The 21,630-nt window shown below is 42.8% G+C and overlaps 1 protein-coding gene across 1 annotated transcript in view; it reads left to right on the top strand.

The window, feature by feature from the left end:
- LOC104277525 (SLIT-ROBO Rho GTPase-activating protein 1-like) overlaps positions 1–20,364 on the top strand; it is a 73,060-nt gene extending 52,696 nt beyond the window's left edge. The window contains 7 exon segments of the mRNA XM_009874182.1: positions 4,815–4,920; positions 7,230–7,454; positions 8,038–8,117; positions 16,040–16,220; positions 16,803–16,937; positions 17,062–17,407; positions 19,126–20,364. Coding sequence (XP_009872484.1) covers positions 4,815–4,920; positions 7,230–7,454; positions 8,038–8,117; positions 16,040–16,220; positions 16,803–16,937; positions 17,062–17,407; positions 19,126–19,503 — 1,451 coding nt within the window. The 3' untranslated portion in view covers positions 19,504–20,364.
- Positions 20,365–21,630: the final 1,266 nt, after the last annotated feature.

Below are 21,630 nucleotides of genomic sequence, written 5' to 3'. Positions count from 1 at the left end.
GAATCTTCTCCTTGTTGGACAACATGTCTCACCACCAGTGCAGGAGAGGCCATGTGCAGAACTAAGACCAGGAAAAGTACAATGCTTTTACAGCATTTTTAACTGAATCAGATTGAAAAAAAGATATGCAGCTGTCCAGGGGGCCCAAAATATTTAGAAAAAAACATCAATTGTTCTCTTGCAAAAGGCTTTTGTTCTCTATCACCAAAGCACTGTATTTTTATATGTGAATATTTGTTGCCTTTTACATGGTCCACTCCTTCAAGATTATTGCTTAATTAAACTTAACTTTATATTTTCTTAATGTTATTTAGGACAAATATATCCCTGTCTTCATTTACAGTTTTGTTTTGTTTTATTGTGTTTGAGCACTATTGTTAGTAATTGTGTTTTCTCCCCTCTCAGATTTCGTTTACTCTTCTGAGGCAGATTGTTCGTGTTTTGTCCACTTCGCTTTAGAGTCAGCCTTTACAAAAAACACCTCACCAAGTGGTTAAAATGTGTTATTTCTCATGGAAAAGTGGACATTCATTGATTCTGTGTGTCTCTGCAATAAGCAAAGGTGACAGTGCCTCTCCAGAACAGGTTAGAGTGTTCTTGGAGACTAAAGCTCACACCTTTTAAGGCTTGAGGAGCTCGGATTTATGCCTATCTCATGCTATTGAGAACTGGTCCTTAGGCCATGGCTCACAAAGAGACAGCTAGCTGATAAGTAATTATTTTATTTATGCGATGACATTAGACTCATCTGGATTTATTCACCCAGTTCAATGGGAAGTGTTTACAGAGGAAGTCCATGGGAAATCAATAAATAAAGCTTTTCCAAACGCAATCCAAGGCTGCATCTCAACAGATTTTCTTGTGGAGATTGTGGTCTGCCTCATTGGAGGATTTTATGAGCAGGTTGAACAGACATCTCTCAGAGGTGATTAAGGTGGAGTCAAAGGATGAGATCTCAGACCCCACAAAGGTCTCCTGTTCTCTGGGCTGCCCTGTAGCTCCACTTTGACAGCAGCATGGTATTCCCACACCAAACACCTTCTTGTTTCACTGGCAGGAAACTCTCCTGTTTGTGGATTTGACCCCTGTGGCCGAGATGGGTCTGACAGGCAAGTGTGTCAGGCCAGAGCTCCAAAGGTTTTGCTCTGCTCTGAGAACTGGGAACTAGAAAATAATAACCATTTTTATTTGTGATATTTCTGATGGCAGTCTTGATTTGTGGCTGATATTCATGCGTCCTTCACACAAATCTCCCTTCCCTCCCTCCCTCCCTCCACAGCCAGAAAAAACACATTAAATCTCAGTGTGCTTGGCCTTGCCAGGGACACGTCCTGTTGCTTGTGTTTGGGAATGTGAGTGTGTCATCATATCATTACAGTAATGAACCAGTTTTTAAATCCCTTGATTTCTATTTATGCTTGGCAGCTATATTAGGACAAGTCGTGTAATATCAATACTTCAGTTTTCTTAACTGAGAAAAGGGTAATGCCTCACCGGGTGCTGAGGTAGGGCTAATTACAGTTCTTCAAAATCAGAGTAATGAAAAGAGGGCCTCCAACAGAAGTGCTGTGAGAAGGGAGACGCAGGCAGCTTTCTACAGTTTTGGGGTCACCAGAGGTTCCTTGCAGCAACCAGCTTGTAGCTTGGATGGACATTCTGCCCTGAGGGTCTCTTCAGCAAAGCCAGTGAAGGCAAAGCAATGCTTTCTCTTCCCTCTGAATGGGAAACAACAGAACTGCAAATTCTTTCTGCCTGGGTGCAGAAAGATCACTCTCTATTCATTCCTTCTTTCCTACGTACCCACTCATGTGCTCTGTACACGCAAGCAACTGAGAAATTTGGCTCCTTGTTTAAAAGCAGCACGCAAATACATAACATTATTCCCTATCTCCTTTAAACCAAATCAATGCTGAGAAAGAAGAACAAGCCTTTAGAAATAATGTGGAAAGCACATGAATTTACCACTTGGCAGTAGTTTGGATTTTCAATAAAGGGGCTTGCATGGAAACTGGGACTGGGTTACCAGAAAGGTATTGGAAATGCACACGCCTCTTTCCAGCAGCTTGTAACTGCTTCAGTATAGAGGTGACCTGGTAGTACTTAGCGCTTCTCGTGCTCCTGGTAGAGCAGCTGGAATCGCTCAACACATGGCTGTACAGCCAAACTCTCTGAACTTACTCTGCCATGTCTGTGCTGTCTACTGGGACCAGTTCCTGGCTCATACATCCTGTGAACTGTGTCGAGGAACTTCTTGGAAGAGTTGTAGTTGGCACAGACCATAAGCACATTGGAGACTGTGATAACTGCTGTGTAGTAGCTGCCTGCTGGTTTCAAGACTGTGCCATGTCCTGGTTTAGCTCACTGATTTAGACAGAGCTGTTGCATCCAGAGAGGAAGCACACTGCTGGAAGGAGCCACTGGACTCACCTGGAAGCCCAGCCAGAGCATTTCTCATGTCTGATCTGAGTATAGCGATCTCTGAACCTGGTCCAGGACCAGTCTCCAGAACTGGCTGGAAGAGGCAGGTCTGCAACACAAGGCATCAGCCAGGAAAGGCTGTAATGCGGAAGGCAGGTCCTGGTGCTGCAGCACAACTTCCATCCAGCTTCCCACATCCAGCGCGCAGGGCAGAAGGGCTGGAGAGGAACTGTGCCACAGCACCACGCAGCAGTGCTGCTCGGATGGGAGTGTTGAAAAGCGTAACCAAGGACCTTCCTCCCTCAGTCCCATCACACAGAAAATCCACCTGTGCTCAGGCACACATGCTCAAAACCACCCAGACCTACAACTCCATGTACTGAGACTCACAGCTGGGCTTGCCAGGGGGAAGGTCGGCTGAGCTGGAAAACCACGAGGCATCTTGGCTGTGACAGCAGCTCCTTTTGTTAGAGGAACAGAAACTAAAGATACAGGCAGGCTCCTTCCACTAGGAGTGACTTAGTTTAGGCTGGTGGAGAAAGGCCTTACACTAAGGCTGGTGTCTGTGGGCTGTGCAGAACAGTGGCACTGCAGTGCAGAAGTGAGGGTACGTAGCATCAGCTTCTCCAAGATGCAGTTTTCACTGGAAAGCGAGAGGAGAATTGTGGTTGTTCTGCAGATCCTCGCTGTGCAAACAGCTCCCAGGATTAGCACGCCTTTTGTCATGGGCTCAGGTTCTTAACCAGCAACCAGAAATACTTCTTGATTCACACAGTCCACATTTAGCAGGTGCATAAAAATTTCAAGTCTCGTGCTCCACTTGAGGAAGCGTAATGGCTTGAACTGATTTTCAGCTCGAGTTTGGGTTCAGTGTGACTCATTAGATTACAAATTGTACAGCTTGTTGGCAGTCCTTTTCCCCACCAGCTCTGCAGCACTTCATCAGGGTCATTATTCCAGCCTTCAGCCACTCTGCTAGGGAATAAGTTTTTATCTCCTACAGGAGTCTGGCTTTGCTGCTCCCACAGTAGATATCACAGTCCAAATGGACTTCCTTCGTGCAGGCGGTGGTGGACTATTCTCTTTCTGCATAAACTCTCAAGGAGATGAGTTTCACCCCATCCCAGAATCTTCTGCTCCCCACCACACAGTGGTGCTGACCCAGTGAAATCTCCCACAAATGCAGATGTAGGAACAGGTTCCCTCCGCTTCCAGTTTGCTACACTGGCATATCCTAATGAACTGTAGCACTTCTGCATGGTAGCTAGAGCTCTCGCTGCCAACATGCCCAGCTTATGCTTAATTCTTAGTACTGAAATACTAAATACTAGATACCAGTTTTTCTTCTACGAAACGTAAGTCAGTCTACATTTTGCATCTACAAATAAATGCTGAATGGTACAAGTAGCCATGCTGAAGAGCATGTTTTTATATAAATAATTCTTTTTAATGTGTACTCTTAAATATCACATTTTGTGGTATAAATGGCTTTTCAGCTATTGGAATCAGCTCCTCTTTCTCATTTCCAAATTTTTGAATGTCCATTTCAGTGCCACTAGACAGTACTTCCAATGTAGTCTGCTAAGATTTCCCCTAGATATTGTTAATTACGGTGTTTTTTCTTGTCTGACATGAAAAGCATTACTGACATTTTAGGTTGTTTCTAGCAGTGTCATTTACACAGAAAACATATTGAGTAAAAACCTGAGGTATTACTTATTTTAAAAAACATATTAATGCTTTTATCTTGTCACTTCCCCACTTGTAGCCACATAGTCTTTCTGACCAACATAGAAGATAATGCATCCTCATTATAAGACATTAGGAATTGATGCTTTTGTTAAACTGACCTTGTTTTGCCCACTTCAGATGAATTTTGGTGGACTGCTATAAAATCATTTGGGAAAATCACACAAAGTTATCTTTGTGTTTGTTGCTTATACACCATAAAACATAAGGCCTTTCTCCTACTTTGCCATTAAGAGAGTTACAACTAGACATCTTATTAAGAAAACTCATTGAAGTGTGGTGATTGAAATATTATACGTGATATGAACATTCAAATAAAAGAATGATTCTGTGTTTGAAACCAATGACAAACATCTGTCCTTGGTTCCCTCAGGTTATTTATGTACCAGTATTGTGGGTTCATGGGCTGTCTAGCTCAGCAAGAGGCGAGGGTTTGACTTAAGCAGGTTTGTCACTTCTTATATTTGAAGACGTTATTTTCTAGCTGTGTGGTTCTAATGAGAGGGAGATGTTATTCTTCTAACAGGTTAAATGGGAAGGTATTGCCTAGGAATAGTAAAGAGTCAAAGTAAACTGAGTAAACTGACTGAATGATGTTTTGGACCATTGCAAGAAAAGGAACTTAAAATACTTTCTTCTGTTTGCAGGAATAGACAATCTCTATGAGAGGGCTCTTCACATCCGCAAACTCCTCCTTACTTTGCCCAGGTCGGTCCTTATAGTGATGAGATACCTCTTCGCCTTCCTCAACCAGTAAGTGCTTTATAATTCTCCAGGGTACTGTATCTGTATCTGTATCTGCCTTCCTCTGCTGGTATTGAAGTTCTTTGGGTTTACTCATACTCTATATGGAATTTACATTTAAGCTCCATTTAACACAAAATATGATCTTCTAATTGGCAATGAAAATAAGAGGTAATCAGCAGTTTTCATTCACATTAAAATTCCATTTGTCCAAAACAAAGTGCTGTCTGAAGTGTGGAGTGCAAGCTACAACATTAAAGCTGATAATGAAATAGCCTGTTAAGAAAAATAACACATATAAACAGTAACTACATTAAAACAGTATACTTAATTTAAAAGTAGATTTTTTTTCCTTATCTCAAGCTGATTTTAATCTCCTGATGGGAAAAATAAACAGTATATTTGAGTAACACAGGCACTAGAAGCTACCTATTCGATGCTAGGTACTGCCAGGCTAAGACTTTGTATTGCTTCTTCTATTTTCTGGTAATAGGGCCACCAGTATGGAGAACATACATCCCCTGTGTGTATGTTTGATATAAAGGAACTTGGTTCTCACATGCTGATGGGAGGATGATTGTGTGAGAAAGGGAAAGTGGTGTTTGTGTCCTCATCATCCCCCAAAAAACTCCTTCATTCTCAAAGAGAAAAAGGATGGGCAATCACACTATGTTTCTCCCTCCAGTCCTTCACAGCCATCTCTGTTTTTTCTGACCCCGGTGTTTTGGCTGAAAATGTTGATTCTTGTGCACTTTGTTGTGATTCTAGCTTTTCTCTTTTTGCTGCCATATTGTCTGTTTCCTCTTATATCTGTTTTCATATTGCCTTTTTCCTCTTTTTTTCCTAAATTTGCCCTCTGCTGTTTCATTCTGTCTTTGTGACCTTCCCCATTTCATCCATCCTGTCTGTTCCTATAGAAACAGGATCTTTGCAGCCAGGTTGTGTGTGTGTGCCTGTATTTCCTTTCTTCTAGTAATTTCTGAACCATTTTCAAGCCATATTTAAAAGACAGGCAGAGATCTGAAGTTTTATGAAAATAACAATTCATTTGAAACATTAATTCATCTCCCCAAAGTGACACTGTGTAAACATCTCAAAGGCTTATATCACAGCTTCTCCTCTACTTAGACATACCGATCGACCAGAGCTATGTGAGGTTGTACTTGTTACATGGTCGTGTTAGCTACATCTGTGCTCTCCACAGGAAGGCAATTCAGAAGGCAGGCTAAATCCCTTACTGCCTCCAAACTGCTCCTGATGCATCCACAGGAAAAAGATCTCCATAGCTTGACTTCGTGCAGATCCAAATTCTGGTTTTTGCATATGCAGTTATGCCTGCTTGGCCACATGAAGTCATGAGAGCTCACGGCACACCTCATCAGTCTAGCCTTCTGCTCAGAGGTTCTAAAGTCAGATCAGGTTGTTCAAGGCTTCATCCCATGAAGAATCTCAAAGGGCAGAGAATCCACAGCCTTTCTGGGCAGCTAGTCCCGGTGCTTGGTCACCCGTATAATTAAGAATTTTTTTTCTTACTTCCATTTGGAATATCCCCTATTGTGACTTGCGTCTGTTGCCTCTCATCCCTTTGCAGTGTGCCTGTATCTGACTCTCCCTTGTTTATAATTTTAATAGTAGGAGATTGCAGCTAGATTCTCCGGCAGCCTTCTCTTCTAAACCTGGTTCTCTTTGCTTTATAACCTGTGTGCTCCAGCTCCCCAACCATCCCAGTAGTCTTTTACTGAACTTATACCAGCCTGTCAGTCTCCCAAAACTATACACAGTGAGTTTGTGGACAGAAGGCAAGGTGGGTTTTAGGTTGTATGATAAAAACAGAAACCAGAAGTCACAAGGGCCTTCACAAGATCCAGAAACATAGTTGCCTCCAGAATACAATTCAGTTTGCCTAAGTTATTTCGCCAGTTGATGGGAGAGGTGCATCAAGGTCTGATGAGAAATGATAGACACATATATACCCTCTTAGGATCCAGTCCATTTGGGCCTCCAAGGAGAAGCACTGATGAGATAGAAGCAGCAGCGTTGATGCATTCTACATCAGCCCATTAGGCCAGCATGCGCTAAGCACAACAGTGTAGGAACATATACATATACATACATATATGTGCTATAAGCTCACTTTATAATGTGTATAGTCTATTTAGGAGATCTCATTTTTTGTTCTGTTAATTTGTGTGGGATTAAGTGTTAAACAGAACAAGAAGTCTCTAAGTTGTGATGGAAAACAAAAGTTTCCTCAGGTTTCAGAATAAGGTTAGTCACAGTGGAAAAGTCAATTTTTCTTGATTTTTCTCTCATAACAGCCTTTCACAGTACAGTGATGAAAACATGATGGATCCATACAACCTGGCCATTTGTTTTGGGCCAACCCTGATGCCTGTTCCAGACATACAAGACCAGGTGTCTTGTCAGGCACACGTGAATGAGATAATCAAAACTATCATCATCCATCATGAGGCTATTTTTCCAGATGCTAAAGAACTTGATGGCCCAGTGTATGAAAAATGCATGGCTGGAGACGACTACTGGTAAGTCAGAATTTTACCCTTCTGTTTCCTTAACAAAATCATAAGGCTGGTTGTCTGGATGACTGCTGTGATACAGAATTACTTTCTCACATGAGAAGGATGTTTAAGTTCACATAGTAAAGTGTTAGCTGTAAAAAAAACATGAAGCAAAGGCAATAATAATGAGGATCCCAACAAAAGTTTGCAGAGGAAGCTACGCTTCCATTCAGCCAGACACAGCCAGAATTCCAGGTGTACTGTGCACAGCACACAGCCAGGTAGGAAACTGTCTCTCTGGCTCTGAACCACCTTAACAAATTTCATCTTAAGATTCATTCCCCCTACCCTTTGCTCTCTTAGCAACACACATACCCTTTTTATGAATGAAAGGATTCGAAGGTTCTGGGAACTTCTTAATGACTGAAGACACTGAGGTAGAGGTGCGTAGGCTTCTTCAATAGCTGTGTATTTATAGTGGGTCGTGAGAATTATGCTGCACATAACTTTATAATGTTATGAGAACATTTTAAATAATCTCATGGCAGTGGCACATTTTTTGATACATGTTGTTTCTCTCTCTGCTCAACCTTTTGTTGCCCTCCAGTGACAGCCCATACAGCGAACATGGTACATTAGAGGAAGTGGACCAGGATGCCAGTACAGAGCCCCATACCAGCGAAGACGGTATGTCCACTACATCACTGTACCTTTGGTAGGAGTAAGTTTTACAGGTTTTTCATGCCAGAGACTTTCTGCCTTTCCTAATTGTGTCTTGTGTGAAAGAAGAGGATTTCAGTCCTGGTGTTCTGTAGCAAAACCAGCATCTTTAATCTCTCTTTGTGTGCCTTTTCAGTCTGATTCATCTGTGTTTGACCAGCTGTTTCCTTGTTCTCTCCTGATTTGCCTAGTCATAGGAAGGGCAAGAGAGAAACTATTTCAGTCAGCACATATTATTTTCTGACATAACATTACATTTGAGTGACTTTTTTCTTTTGTCTGCAAAAGCTATACTTACTAAAAGTGTGTCTTTAAATATTTCAGCTAAGGGATATTTGCAATTCAGTGAGCCCTATTTTGATGTGAATTTATAAGCTGTTCCATTTAAAAGATTTAAAACTACAAAAAAATATGTGTATATCCCCCTCAGTGAAGCTTCTGAATAGTCATTTGCTATAAATACTGGTCAAATGTACTCTGACAGTTCTGGGTACAATAAATATCCATGAAAAATCTCTTGCATCTCCATTACACCAAGTCTTCTTACCCAGATTTCCTAAAGGTATATTTCACTGTGACGTATTTCAGTTGGAGCATCCTTCAGATGTCTCTCCTAGGAACTTCTGCCCAGTTTCAAGCAAATGTAACAGAACGGAAGAGGTGTCAAAATTGGTAAATAACTACCATTTTCCTGACAATTAGTAGCCAGTTAGAGGTGAAGGATTCAGAACAGCGCTCTGTGTAGAACTGCACTATGAGCTCACTGTGTATCTTGCCAGCAGGCAACCCAGGCAGTGCAACCAGCACACGTGCACTCAGCACCCGCTGAAACAAAAGCTGCCCCGTGTCCATCTCAGAGGATGTGTGGAAGGAGGAAGAGGCAGAGACTGAGAGGAGGAAAGTGGAGGGAAAAAGCTACAAGAGAAGGATTTATTTATTTATTTATGTATGTATTTTTAAAAAGGATGTCATAAGGGATACTGGTTAGGAGCTGGGACGATGCCATAGGGAAGAGGAACAGGAAGGTCTATCTATAGGAAACCCGGCTACACTGGTCCCATTGCACACAGAACAATGTAAACAATAGTTCCACTCTTGCTGCACCCGTCTGCTTTGTCACGTAGACAAGCTGCCAGTGACAGATTGCCTGTCTCGTCCCCTTTGCTGCTATGAGGAGGGGCAGGCAGTGTCTATCAGTGCAGCTGCTTGGAGAAGAGGGACAGTTGGGTGGGCAGGCGTCACAGAAGGAGGAAAAACTGAGGCTAGGAGGGAAGTCAGTGTTCATCTTCTGCCTGGGGTATATACCCGTGCCTGCACCCACAGGAAGGAATACTGACAGTTTTGCAAGACAGCCTGTACGTGGGTTCCTCTTGACCAGCTCTGTAAACCCACCGTCTTTCTACAAAACAGCTCAGCTAAATGGTGTGAACAAACTCATAACTGCATTTTACTTTTCTAAGACAGTATAGCCATACTTTACAAGAGTCTCTTCTTCCATTGGAGGTATGAAGCAAGAGTGGAAGCTGAAGAAGCCTGTCTCTCATTTAGAGCACAAGCAAAGTAGTGAAATGTAGACAACACACCAGTTCAATATATTTGGTCCGACTTTGGAGTCCCATGACTGAACTGAAAGATAAAGGCCTGAGTGAGCATGGAAAAGAAGTGCAGCTTTTCAGCAGCAGTCAAAAGCAGTTACTTCAAAACCATGCCTAGGAAAGATTAAAACATCAGCAGGATCCAGAGGAGCAGGACTATGTCATCAACTGTGTCTCAATAATCATGGGCTCTACCCCACCACTGTGTTGTTATAAGAACAGTTTTACATTCCCCTTGTGGTGCTACCTGTGTTACAACTGTGTCACTGGTGAACACAAACCCTGGAGACAATAGCTGTCAGCAGGACAAAGCTCTGTTAAAAGCTCAAGACGTGTTTTCTTGTTCACCAGCTTGGCCAGCAGTTTAATTCTAGTTGCCCCATCACACCTTTTTAATTAATTCAGTGCCGAAAGGAAGCAGATATTTGTGTTTAGAGTGGAATAATTGTTAGTGCAGAAATATTTCTAATCTGGGGAAATACTGCTGCAAAGATAAAGATTAGCAAGCCTGGATTGCACACAGAACAGTGCTGGACTTTGGTTCCCACGTGCAAACTCTAACCCTTTTTTTTTCCATGGATATGTCTTTCCACTACGATAGCACATTTTTCTGATGTACATTACTGGCTTTACATTAAATGCATTCACCATCACTTTGCCCATACATTCATGTGTTTTTCTTTTGGAAAATTCTATTTTTAAAATGTTCTGACACCACACGTGAGAATAGATGGGAATTTTTCAGTTTGCATATTGAACTGTGTGATTGTCACTGATTGACCTGTAATGGACAAAAAAAAAACTTCTACTAAAGGAGTCTGGAGTATTTTGGGGATTTAATGTGATTGATTCATTGATCATAAGCTGGATGCATCGCTGCCAGCTGTACATGAAGAGAGAGAAAGGGAGGTGCGGCATTGCTGCTGTGTTGATCAGACACGTGATACATATTTCCCTCTTTTATGGGATGGAAGGAGCAGATTCTGTAAGGGGAGGGGGTAATAACATTGAAAATCTGATTAGTTTTATGTTAAAATGTATACATGTGCAAGACCAAGCAGCTAACCCCGTAGGAATTACACAGTTACTGAAACATAATCCAGAAGCTATGATCAAAAGCAAAAGGATTTATTTTTCTACTTTAGTTATTGTTGTTATAAAAATTACTTGCTGTACAAAGTCAAACTACAAGTGGATCTCTCTGAGCCTACTAGAATAAACTCATCTGTAGGGGCTGGCTCAGTAGAGCTAAGAATGTTCAATTACAATTTAGAAAACAACAAGACTTTTTAAAAATTAAAAATTAAATTATGTCTGCAGAAGAAAAATCTGGCATCTTAGGGTAAAGAAGGCTGAAACTTATAGGTGAACATATAAATACTTCATAACTACTTAATTTTAAGCATATAAATTGCTTTTTTTTTGCCCTAAGGTTACTGATGTTCATGTATTTCTGTTGATCCCTGAAAAGGAAAGAGGGAAGGAGAAGTAGATGACTTTTACTATAGTGTTTTCAGCCATTTCTTAAATGTGCAGAAAGCATTCTTTAAGGAAAACGTTTCTTTTTTCTCCTAAACCTGGAAATGAAATTTAATTTGTGAAGTTGAGAACATTCGTACTCAAAGTGAGGTAAAAAAAATATCTGTAATTTTGCTGCAGAAGAACCTTTATCTGAAAGTGCCTCTGTGGTAAAGTTTCAAAGGATATTGTTCATGTTTTGCTGAAGCAGTTTTTAGCACGTTTCCTTTACCTTCAGTTTGCTGGATATTTTTTATTCTTGTTGGAGGCATATGGAAAAGAATGATGACTAAGTTTGTTTTCAAAGGAAGTAAGACAGAATTTCCTGAGGAAGTTAAACAGATGGGTTTCTCCTGGGAAAACATACATACAATTAATATTATACTGTTCATAGATATCTCGTAAACATAGGGTGAAAATTAAGATGATAGGTCTGCTGGAAACAAAAATTACAGGGACATGTAAAACTATAAGTTGTTGTTGTGCCCTCAACTTGGTAATTTTCCTGTTTTTCAGCAGCTTGTGCTGTGATCGATGTGTTGCCAAATTCTGTTCTGCTGACACCTTGCAACATTTCTTCACTTTTGCTGTTCCCCAGTCAGGGAACTGCTGTCCCGAGGACAGTTTTGGAATTGCAAAAAGCCACTGTTCTCTGATGGGATGAAGAAGAGAATAAAGGCATTGGGAGATAAAGTCCTCCCAGGGAGTTCCTGACAGCCGGAGTACACCTGCAAGAACTGAGGAAGAGCAGAGCAGAGCAACAGCAAATCCCCCACCCAGAAAATGCAGGGTGGTCACCCCTCTTTTCCATTAGCTCCTTGTGCCCTGAGGCCTGGAGGGCATCACAGTGCCGCTTCTGTGCCATCACCCCTATAGGGCGGTTACTGCTACATCTGGCACTCCAATCCCAAAATTAAAATTAACCCTTCTATTTCGTCTGCCCTTTCTGCTCTTCCAAGCAGTGGAAGTCCTTCCCACAGTTCTTCAGATTGTCCTAGTTTTTCACTTCTATAGCACTGCTTAAGTCACTAGAGATGATCGCTCCTGAGATCCTATATGTCATCAAATACTTCTTGCTATTGAAGACGAATGCCCCCAGGTATAGACAGAGCAGTGCCATTACATTTCCCTCTGAGCTGTTAATTTTACTGTTAGACATTCAGTACCACACAGATTTTGAGTTACAGATCCAAATTTAGCTTTCATCACCTTTGCTTTTTTGGAAATGCTTGTCTGTCATTCAGTAACCTTGATATTAAATGGCTTCGCTTTTCAAAATGCATTTATTTCTAGGAGTAACAGTCATGGTACCTTGGTTTTAACTATTAAGGCTTGACCTGTAACAAGGTGAATTGCTATTTAAGTACGGTCTCAGTACAGTTTTCTATAGGAAAGTTCTCTGCATGCAAAAGCAACATTCAAGCAAAGAAAATGCCCTTTTCAAAATAGTAAAATCCATCTGAACTTATTGTTGGTTCTATTAAGAAAACTGTGTGAGATCTAGTGGGCACTCCTCCGTGAGAAGGCAGGATTTGTTACCCAGGCAGTCTAACAAACATGTCTCAGAAGTCACATCCGTTGTGTGTAATTCCCAGTTCATACAGCTGGTTCCAGTGGGGCAGCATCCTTCAGGCCTCTGAGAAAATATGTGAGCCCTGCAGGCAATGGAAGGGTACAAAACATCCCCATCGCCCACTACACTCACATTAGTGTTATTCCACTGAGAGAGATAGAACTATTTCCAATTTAGTCCATTAATTTGTCAATAAAAAGACCTGCTTGCTCAGCTGTGTTACTGCATGGCCCATAGCTAAGCAGAGTGGGGGTTTATCAATCAATCAATTCAGTACCCATGACTGTTATCAGTTAGCTTCAGAGAACATCAAAGGAAAATATGAACAGGAAATTTGGGATTTTCTTACTTGCTGTAAAGTTTTTTGTTTGACTGGATTTTTTGCATTTTAAAATACTACTCCTTAGTGAGTGACTGACTCTCTGAAACCTGAGAGCTTTTGCTTCCAAATTCTTGACCCACTCTTCCATAACCCATAACTTACCTGCAGTCTGAGAGCAGTGTATTCATACAAACATCGATTCCTTTTCAGTCCTACCTGATCCCTGTAATACCTTCTCATAACAAATTCCACAAGAAATGTGCATGATATCTGTAAAAACAGCTTTTGCCAGTGTTCTTTTTGTCGATACGTTATTGCCATTCGATTTAACATTGCCCTCTTAAACAGGACACAAGATAAACAAGTGTGTTTAGTTTCATATCTTTTCATCTGGTGATAGTGTCTTTCTCTGCCTCTATCCACTTTGTCACATCCATACTTTCTGTTAGAGGTAGACCGTAGACAGACTATCTAGAAATGGAAAAAAGATTGAGTATTTGCATATACACACCAGCATTAGAAGTTTCCTGGTTTTCCAGAATGCTTCTATGGGTTTTTTTTGCATTTTCATTGCTTAAAAACATAAAACCAAGAAACCTATCACCCCACACCCACTCACCACGGAATGCCTGCCAGTGAGCCATCCATTTTCAGGAATTTGTACTGTTATTGCTAGATTCTTATCCGCATTTGTATAAGCGAAGTCATTCCTGCCAGCATAGATTAATTTTGCATTTGTAACAGTGAAATCCCCATACCACTGTATGCCATCTCTGGAAGGTTTCCGAGTTTATAACTCCTGAACACCCTGCAGTTCATCACTGACGGGAGCTCTTAGCATGACTGCAGAAGCAGCAAACCACAAGAGAGCCTTCTGCAGCCTGAGCAAGTTATTGAAAAAAACCGAGCTGCAAACTATAGCATTAATAAAGATGCTATCATTATGTTTTCATGGTGCAGGATGAAGTTAATTTTAAAAAGACATTCCTGTGCAAAATGTGGTAATAAAGGGACAGTGGATTTCACTACCAGACTCGTTCTTTGGGGAATTACAACCTCAGCGATTTTAATTTGTGCCAGACAGAAAGTTGCTATGCTAGTCATCATCCCAGATGTTAATTTCCATCTAAATACTGCTCTAATTATGTAAAGAAATTTGTGACTTTGAGGACTTTGAGTTGTTGGAATCTACAGAGTGCATGAATGTTAAACCTGGATTTTACAGGTTTGTGTTTTGAGACCATGATAACAAATTTTAATCTGACTGAGCTCAGGTGTTTTTGATTTTATGCAGAAGAAACCAGAGGTTGTTAAAATCACGACTGTCCCACTGATGTCTGGGCACACTTCTAAAGATGCCGGCAGGCAGACACTCTGCAGGAGTCCTTCCCTGACATCCATAGGTTTCCGACCCAGGCACAGATTACAGGATGGAGTCCATTTACTGGCATAAGGCTGAATTTACCAGCACATTAACAGAATATTAGCCAGGGCTCCTGTCACCAATGTCTGACTTCAGAAAATACCAGCCTCCCCAGGAGAAACTGGGGATGTTGGAGCAGGCAGAGCTGCCTCACAGTATCACAGAATTGTTGAGGCTGGAAAAGAGCTCTGAGATCAGAAGGTCCAGCCTATGTCCCAACATCACCACATCGGCTGGACCACGGCACTAAGTGCCACACCCAGCCTCTCCTTAAACTCCTCCAGGGACGGTGACTCCACCACTTCCCTGGGCAGTGCATCCCAGTGCCTGAGCACCCTCTCCATGAGGAAGGGCTGCCTGAGATCCAACCTAAACCTGCCTTGACGCAGTTTCAGGCCGTGCCCTCTCGTCCTGTCACTGGTTGCCCGGGAGAAGAGCCCGACCCCCACCTGACTTCACCCTCCCTTCAGGCAGTTGTAGAGAGTGATGAGGTCCCCCCTGAGTCTCCTCTTCTCCAGGCTAAACACCCCCAGCTCCCTCAGCCTCTCCTCACAGGACTTACCCTCCAGTCCCTTCCCCAGCCTCATTGCTCTCCTCTGGACCTGCTCCAGCCCCTCAGTGTCTTTCTTGCCTTGAGGGGCCCAGCCCTGCACACAGGGCTTGAGGGGAGGCCTCACCAGTGCTGAGCACAGGGGCACAATCGCATCCCTGCTCCTGCTGGCCACACTGTTCCTGACACAGGCTAGGATGCCACTGGCCTTCTGGGCCACCTGGGCACGGAGGCCTCGGGCAACTTCAGGTCACACAGGGACTGCCTCTGTGGAGGAGTCGTCCCCAGGTGATCTGCCTCACTCAAAAACGGTGTTAAGGAAGCAGATTAAAGCAGTAGGCTTTGGTGTGGTGTAAAACACTAGGTTTTTACTAGGTCTGCACACTCATCGTGTAAAAGACAGCAATCTCATAGCCCAGTTAGGCAGAGTGTCCACTCGCGCACAGGGAAATGCTGTCTTCTTATCTTTGCCACTGCAGGCACTCTTGTTTACTTCTCCACCGTCATCTTGGTTCCTCAGGCCTCTGGTCATTCATCTGAATTTGTCCATCTTATTGTTAGAGGTCTTTATTGCCTGGCCTCCATCCCACTACCCAGTCATGAAGGCAGCAGGAGGCAGAGGCCTCTCTCCCGGCAGTGGGAGAGGCATTTGCATCTGCTGGTATGTTTCCTGCAGCTTGCAAAGCAACCCAGATGTTTCACACTTGGGGCACAGACTGATTATGTTTCTTTGTCAGGGATATATTAAAACTGCTGCCTGAAGTCTGCCTTAGCTCATCTGATCTCTGTCAGCTCTGCTCAATAAGAATGAGCACTGAGAAGATGCAATAAATGAGTTTTATGCAGCCAAGATGAGCAGATAAGCCAGCATGGAATGTGATATCTCTTCTTCTTCCCTCCCTACACAGAGTGTGAGCCCATAGAAGCTATAGCCAAGTTTGACTACGTTGGAAGATCTGCACGAGAACTCTCTTTCAAAAAAGGAGCTTCCCTTCTGCTCTATCACCGAGCATCTGAAGACTGGTGGGAAGGAAGGCACAATGGAATTGATGGCCTTGTCCCTCACCAGTACATAGTGGTGCAGGATATGTAAGCAGTGTCTGGTGTGACTAGGTTCTTGGTGGGGTGTAAATATACGCTGAAGCAATTAACAGAGTAATTTCCAAATGGGACAGTGGTTTGAAGGCTCAGGTAGATTAAATGTTTGCCTTCTACACAGGATGCCTCTGTCTTTATTGCTGTAAACTGACATCTCTTAATCAAAAGCTACTACTAAGCTAAGCTACTTTGTTTATGCATATGTTCCTAGTACATTAAGAGACAGATGATGCTGCACCTATTTTAATTTGGCTGTCCCTTTGTAGCAATTGCTGACATTTAACTTCAGAGTAGCAAGGGCTGGAGAAATGCAGCCCTGAACTCTTGTTTTACAGTATTAAGCATGTGCTTTGCCAAGGATGACAAAGTTCCTCTTTACAGAAAATTTACACTTGAAATGTAAAGAGCTCACCAAACAGAAGGATTATAAGCAATTTTTGGAGACATCGGGAGGCTGAAGTGCTTTATAACATGTCTGCTTCTCTTAAGGGGATTAAAATCTGGGAGTGACAAGATGCTCTCTGTCACATTTAACTCACTGGCTTCTCATCTCACTGTGTGTGTTCTGTCCAGGGATGACACTTTCTCAGATACACTGAGCCAAAAAGCAGACAGTGAGGCCAGCAGTGGGCCCATAACTGAGGACAAGTCATCATCAAAGGACATGAACTCTCCCACTGACCGTCACTCTGACGGTTATTTAGGAAGGTAAGCTTGAGGATAACATGTTTTCAGTAGTACTGCTCGCAGCTCAGGAGACAGCCATTACTTCTCCATGTGCTTACAGTGGGTCACTCCAGCCTGTCCTATAACCACTTCTTCGTTGGTGCAGGCAAAGAAAGAGATCAGAACCTCCACCTCCTCTAAGACGCCCCGGCAGGAGCAGTGATGGTCCCTGCCCAGTACACACACCTCATCCTCTCTCAAACTCATCCGTGGATCTGGGTTCGCCCAACCTGGCAACTCACTGCAGTCCCAGAGCCCTCCTTCAAAATCGCAACCTCAATGCCGACAGCCCTGAAAGGCGGCGCAGACCTGGACATGGCAGTCTCACTAACATCAGTAGGCACGATTCTCTAAAGAAGATTGACAGCCCTCCAATTAGAAGGTCCACATCATCTGGTCAGTACACAGGTTTCAATGACCATAAACCACTGGACCCAGAGTCAATAGCTCAGGTTTGTGTCTCTTTTTTCCTTATGTCACACTCTGATTTTGTGAGGAACAAGTCTGAGTGGGTAGCACAGCACAGAGCACATGCATGGGTAGGAGTGTGTGTGCAAGAAAATATCCTCTTTAGCTTTCTAAACAGCATGTGTGTGAAAGAAGATATATTCAGGGATCCTGGATAGAAGAAGCACAAGGGGGAATAGACATTGCAGAAGCAATAAAAAGAAATTATTGCCCGTTATACTGTAATGAAATTGCCTGTGCCACACGGAACACTGGGATAGTATACGATTACAATAGCTGCGTAAATCATTGGGCTCTGGTGAAGGCTGGCCTATTCTAACTTGCATGTAATTAGTGTTCAGTTATTTCTCAGAATTATGGTATGCAGAAAAGCTCTGCAGCTGGCTAGTAGCAGCCATTGCTATTGAAAACACAGATTTACATTCCAGGATCATGTGAATTTTACATAGTTTTCCTGAGAACCTAGTGTGCAAGACGTTGCACCTGAGCTGTCATCGTGAGCTATTTTATCCCTGTGTGAACACTCACCAGTCTCATTCCTAGCAGTGCAGAAGTGAAAAGGATGGGACAGAGAGCAAACCAGTCATCAGATTCGTCTGTTGTGCAGGGCTGGTAACAGCTCTCGAGCAAATAGATACTGTTGTCTTCAGAACTCGTGTTCCATCTAGGTAGGATAATATGATTACTAGGGATATCCTGAGGGTACAATATGATTGCAAAAGTATTTTACAGTGACACTGGCACTTACGTTTTAAAATTTAATGTGCTGGTAATGCTTGCTTTCAAACTCTGTTTCCAATGAGGGATAGAAGGGACTGCCATTCTTGGGTCAGAAAGCTGCACCGTGTATTAGAGTTAGAAAATGTAAGTGTTGTTAGTGTTTTATACTTTTCTGGACCCACATACAGTGCTGTTTGGCTTAAGCTATGTTTTGGTGGGTTTAGTTAATGCGTAGACTAGTGGGAGAACCCAAACTTTAATTAAACTACATGAAAGTCACTGTAAGCAAACAGGGAACGTCTGGTATTTTAGCCTTAGCTGTATGTCAATACAACTGAAAAGTAGTAAACCAGTGTCTTGGTGCATTCTTTTAGCATTTGTGCCAGAAATACTGATGAAAAAGAATAATTTCTTAGGTAAGCTTACTAAAGAATTTCGTGTTTTTTTCTGCCTAAGATTTAACTAAGAGAAACAGGAGAGAAGAGCTGATAGACACACAGGCTTTATTTCTTATAAAAACAAGTTTTATAATCTGTGTGAAGGAATACAGATCTGGAACACCTGAGGTACTAGATGAGGGGAGCAGTTGGCTAAGACTTAGGAAATAGACTAAAATATTTACAGCTGTCAGTATCCAAGAGATGACAGAAATGTTCACAGTTAAAAACACTTCTAAGCAAATATCCATTGTCCTGACAATCATTTATAAAATAGCTTGCAAGTTTGGTTTAATTGATTTTTTTGGTTCCCTATGTAAGCACGTTAGGTATTTGTAATGTTCAATCAAAGCTGCCATCTCATCAATCGTAGTGTCTTTCAAATAAATCTGGTGGGAATTGGTTTTAGCACTATAATATTCATTAGAGAGAGGATGGTTGGCAAACTCATTCCTGCATTTTTCACCCCGTCCCCTTGCTCCTCCGGGGCTTTGCCTTCAGTGGCAACTTGAATGACGTGCTGCTCTCCCTGTGCTCTGACCCAGGACATCGAGGAGACGATGAACACAGCGCTGAATGAGCTCCGTGAGCTGGAGCGGCAGAGCTCGGCGAAGCACGCCCCCGACGTCGTGTTGGACACCTTGGAACAAATGAAGAACACCCCCACCCCAGCCACCTCCACGGAGTCGCTCAGCCCGCTCCACAGCGTCGTATTAAGGAGCTCTGAGCCTCAGATCCGCCGTAGCACAAGTTCTTCCAGTGACACCATGAGTACTTTCAAGCCCATGGTGGCCCCTAGAATGGGAGTGCAGCTGAAACCTCCCGCTCTTAGGCCAAAACCTATTGTTCTTCCAAAAACAAATCCTAGCATAGGGCCTGCCCCTCCTTCCCAGGGTCCAGCCGACAAATCTTGCACAATGTAGACAGCTCAACCACCCACAGTGCCCGGCTGGGGTATGCTAGGGAAAGGAATGGATTAACGATAGAAGTCGGGGCTCCATAACATCGTTTGTTCATGTTTGTAACTGGAGAGGCTTTGGTTTTTCGGTGTTTTTGAATGTATTGTCTGAAACTAGCTACATCAACATGGGCATTTGTATTTTGTATGGTTTCAATTAAAAGAAAAACTGGACAATTGTGCATCGTTTTAAAAAAACAAACTTAGACTTACTTGAAAACTTGATGCTGCACCATTTGTAATAAAACCAACACAGATCACAAACAGCTTGCCACGTTGTACCATACTTCACAGTCTTACTGTAACTATATAATAACAGATCCTGCACAAAACTAAGGGGCGGGGAGGGGCGGGGAGGTGGGACCTCTTATTTCTGGGTCACCAAACCAAATCTCAAGCAGGTTAGTAAGAGCTGAAATCTAGCATGTGAGGATTAAGTGTCTGTGTGGAATGTTGAAGTCATCTCAGGCCACATTTCTTAGTTAAGGCACACCAAAAAAAAACCCACCCCACCAAACCCTCACAAACTCTCATAATTGGCACCAAGTTTTAGCTTTTCTTGTTGGCAGTCTCACTAGAGACAATCGCTGGATGGATCTCGAGGTCACATTGTTCTCACCAATAAAAAAGCAGCATTCCAGGTCACAGCTAAAGCACATCTCCAGGATAGTATCTAGAAACTAACTCCTCTTGCTGCCCTCTGTAACGGTGTACCTTTTCCCATGAAGCTAGACCTTAATCTCCTGATATCACATTTTTCACAAAAGCTAAAGTCATTTAAAGTTTGTAGCTGAGTGAGCCAGGCTCTGGGGAGTACGTGAAGCTGTTGGTCCCTCCGGCAGGCTGATAGGTGATTAAAAGGATCAACTAAACAGTAATTCAGCAAAGCATCCCATTGACTTTATTGCTCAGTGCCCAATTAAGGGCAGGATTTGGGTTGGAACAGTCGAGGTTTCGAGCTGACCCAGCTCTGCTGGCTGCCTTGCGCAGCGCAAACACCCTGCAAACACCTCGGCTGTGCTGACAGCAGCAGGACAGGGACTCTCTGAAGAGGGAGAGTGACTGTGAGTCAGTGATTCAGGGGTCCCTCACGCAACAGACAGCTGAGTTTCTGCCTCCTAGATTCAAGCTGACTAAAGTTTTCCCTGACTACTTTCCCCCTGCTTCTCCCCCCCCCCTTTTTTTTTTAAATGCCAGAAATCAGTACCTTTCTTATGTCTGTGTGAGTGGCGACCGTCAACTTGGCTTAGCGTTCTGGTGTTAAACTTTGGTAGGAGAGAACTAAATGTACAGCTGTTTTGCACATTGCAACAGTAAGCCATAATGTTATTTCTGTGACTGTATTTTCCGACAGACGATCCAGAATATAAGTTTCAGTGAAGAATATGGGGGGGAAAAAATCTATTGTGGCCCACCTACAGGAGTACAACTGACTTTAAGTAAGCTCTGTCTTTCCACATACTATTGAAGATCTCACTGTTGGAAAGCTTGAAGTTGTACCACCCACTATACATAAATGGTTGAGTTGGGGAGGAGAAGAGTAGTGTCAAAACTCAACAGGCCTAATCGCTGAGATGACAGGAAGTGTTTCCTGTCGTTATTTAGGAGCGACTTATTCCTGCTCTGTTTCACACCCTGTAGATTGGTAACGTGAAGCCCCAGGTGGGAAAAGTGCCCCGTAAACCACGAGCCAAATTGCTCCTGCTCTTTGAAACCCCATCTCAATCTGTCCGCAGACTTCACGTGCGTCTGGATTAGAGGCAAAGTCTTAATCCACCTCGGCCAACTGTGCAGCATTGGGCTGCGAAACCTCTGGCCCTCTCAGCTCTACTGCCCAGTCCTAAAGCCACCAGAGGGTCTGTTCACTCGGTTGGGACCAGAAAGTGTTTTCAAGTAGTTCCCCAGTTTACTTAGAATCAGTGGAACGAACTGGAATTTCAGCTTTCATTTACATGCAGTTTTAGTCTAGTGGTTTTTTAAATTAACCCACCTGGCATAACGGAGATGGATACTTGTATCTTTAAATTGCATAGGGAATTTTGTATGTTTAAATAACTGTACTGGACTCCATAATGCTTATATTAGAAATGTT

Source organism: Apaloderma vittatum, unplaced genomic scaffold (genome assembly GCF_000703405.1).
Source record: "Apaloderma vittatum isolate BGI_N311 unplaced genomic scaffold, ASM70340v1 scaffold158, whole genome shotgun sequence".
NCBI lineage: Eukaryota > Metazoa > Chordata > Aves > Trogoniformes > Trogonidae > Apaloderma > Apaloderma vittatum.
The sequence above is the reverse complement of the archived record's forward strand: the minus strand, read 5'-3'. Positions and strand labels throughout refer to the sequence as shown.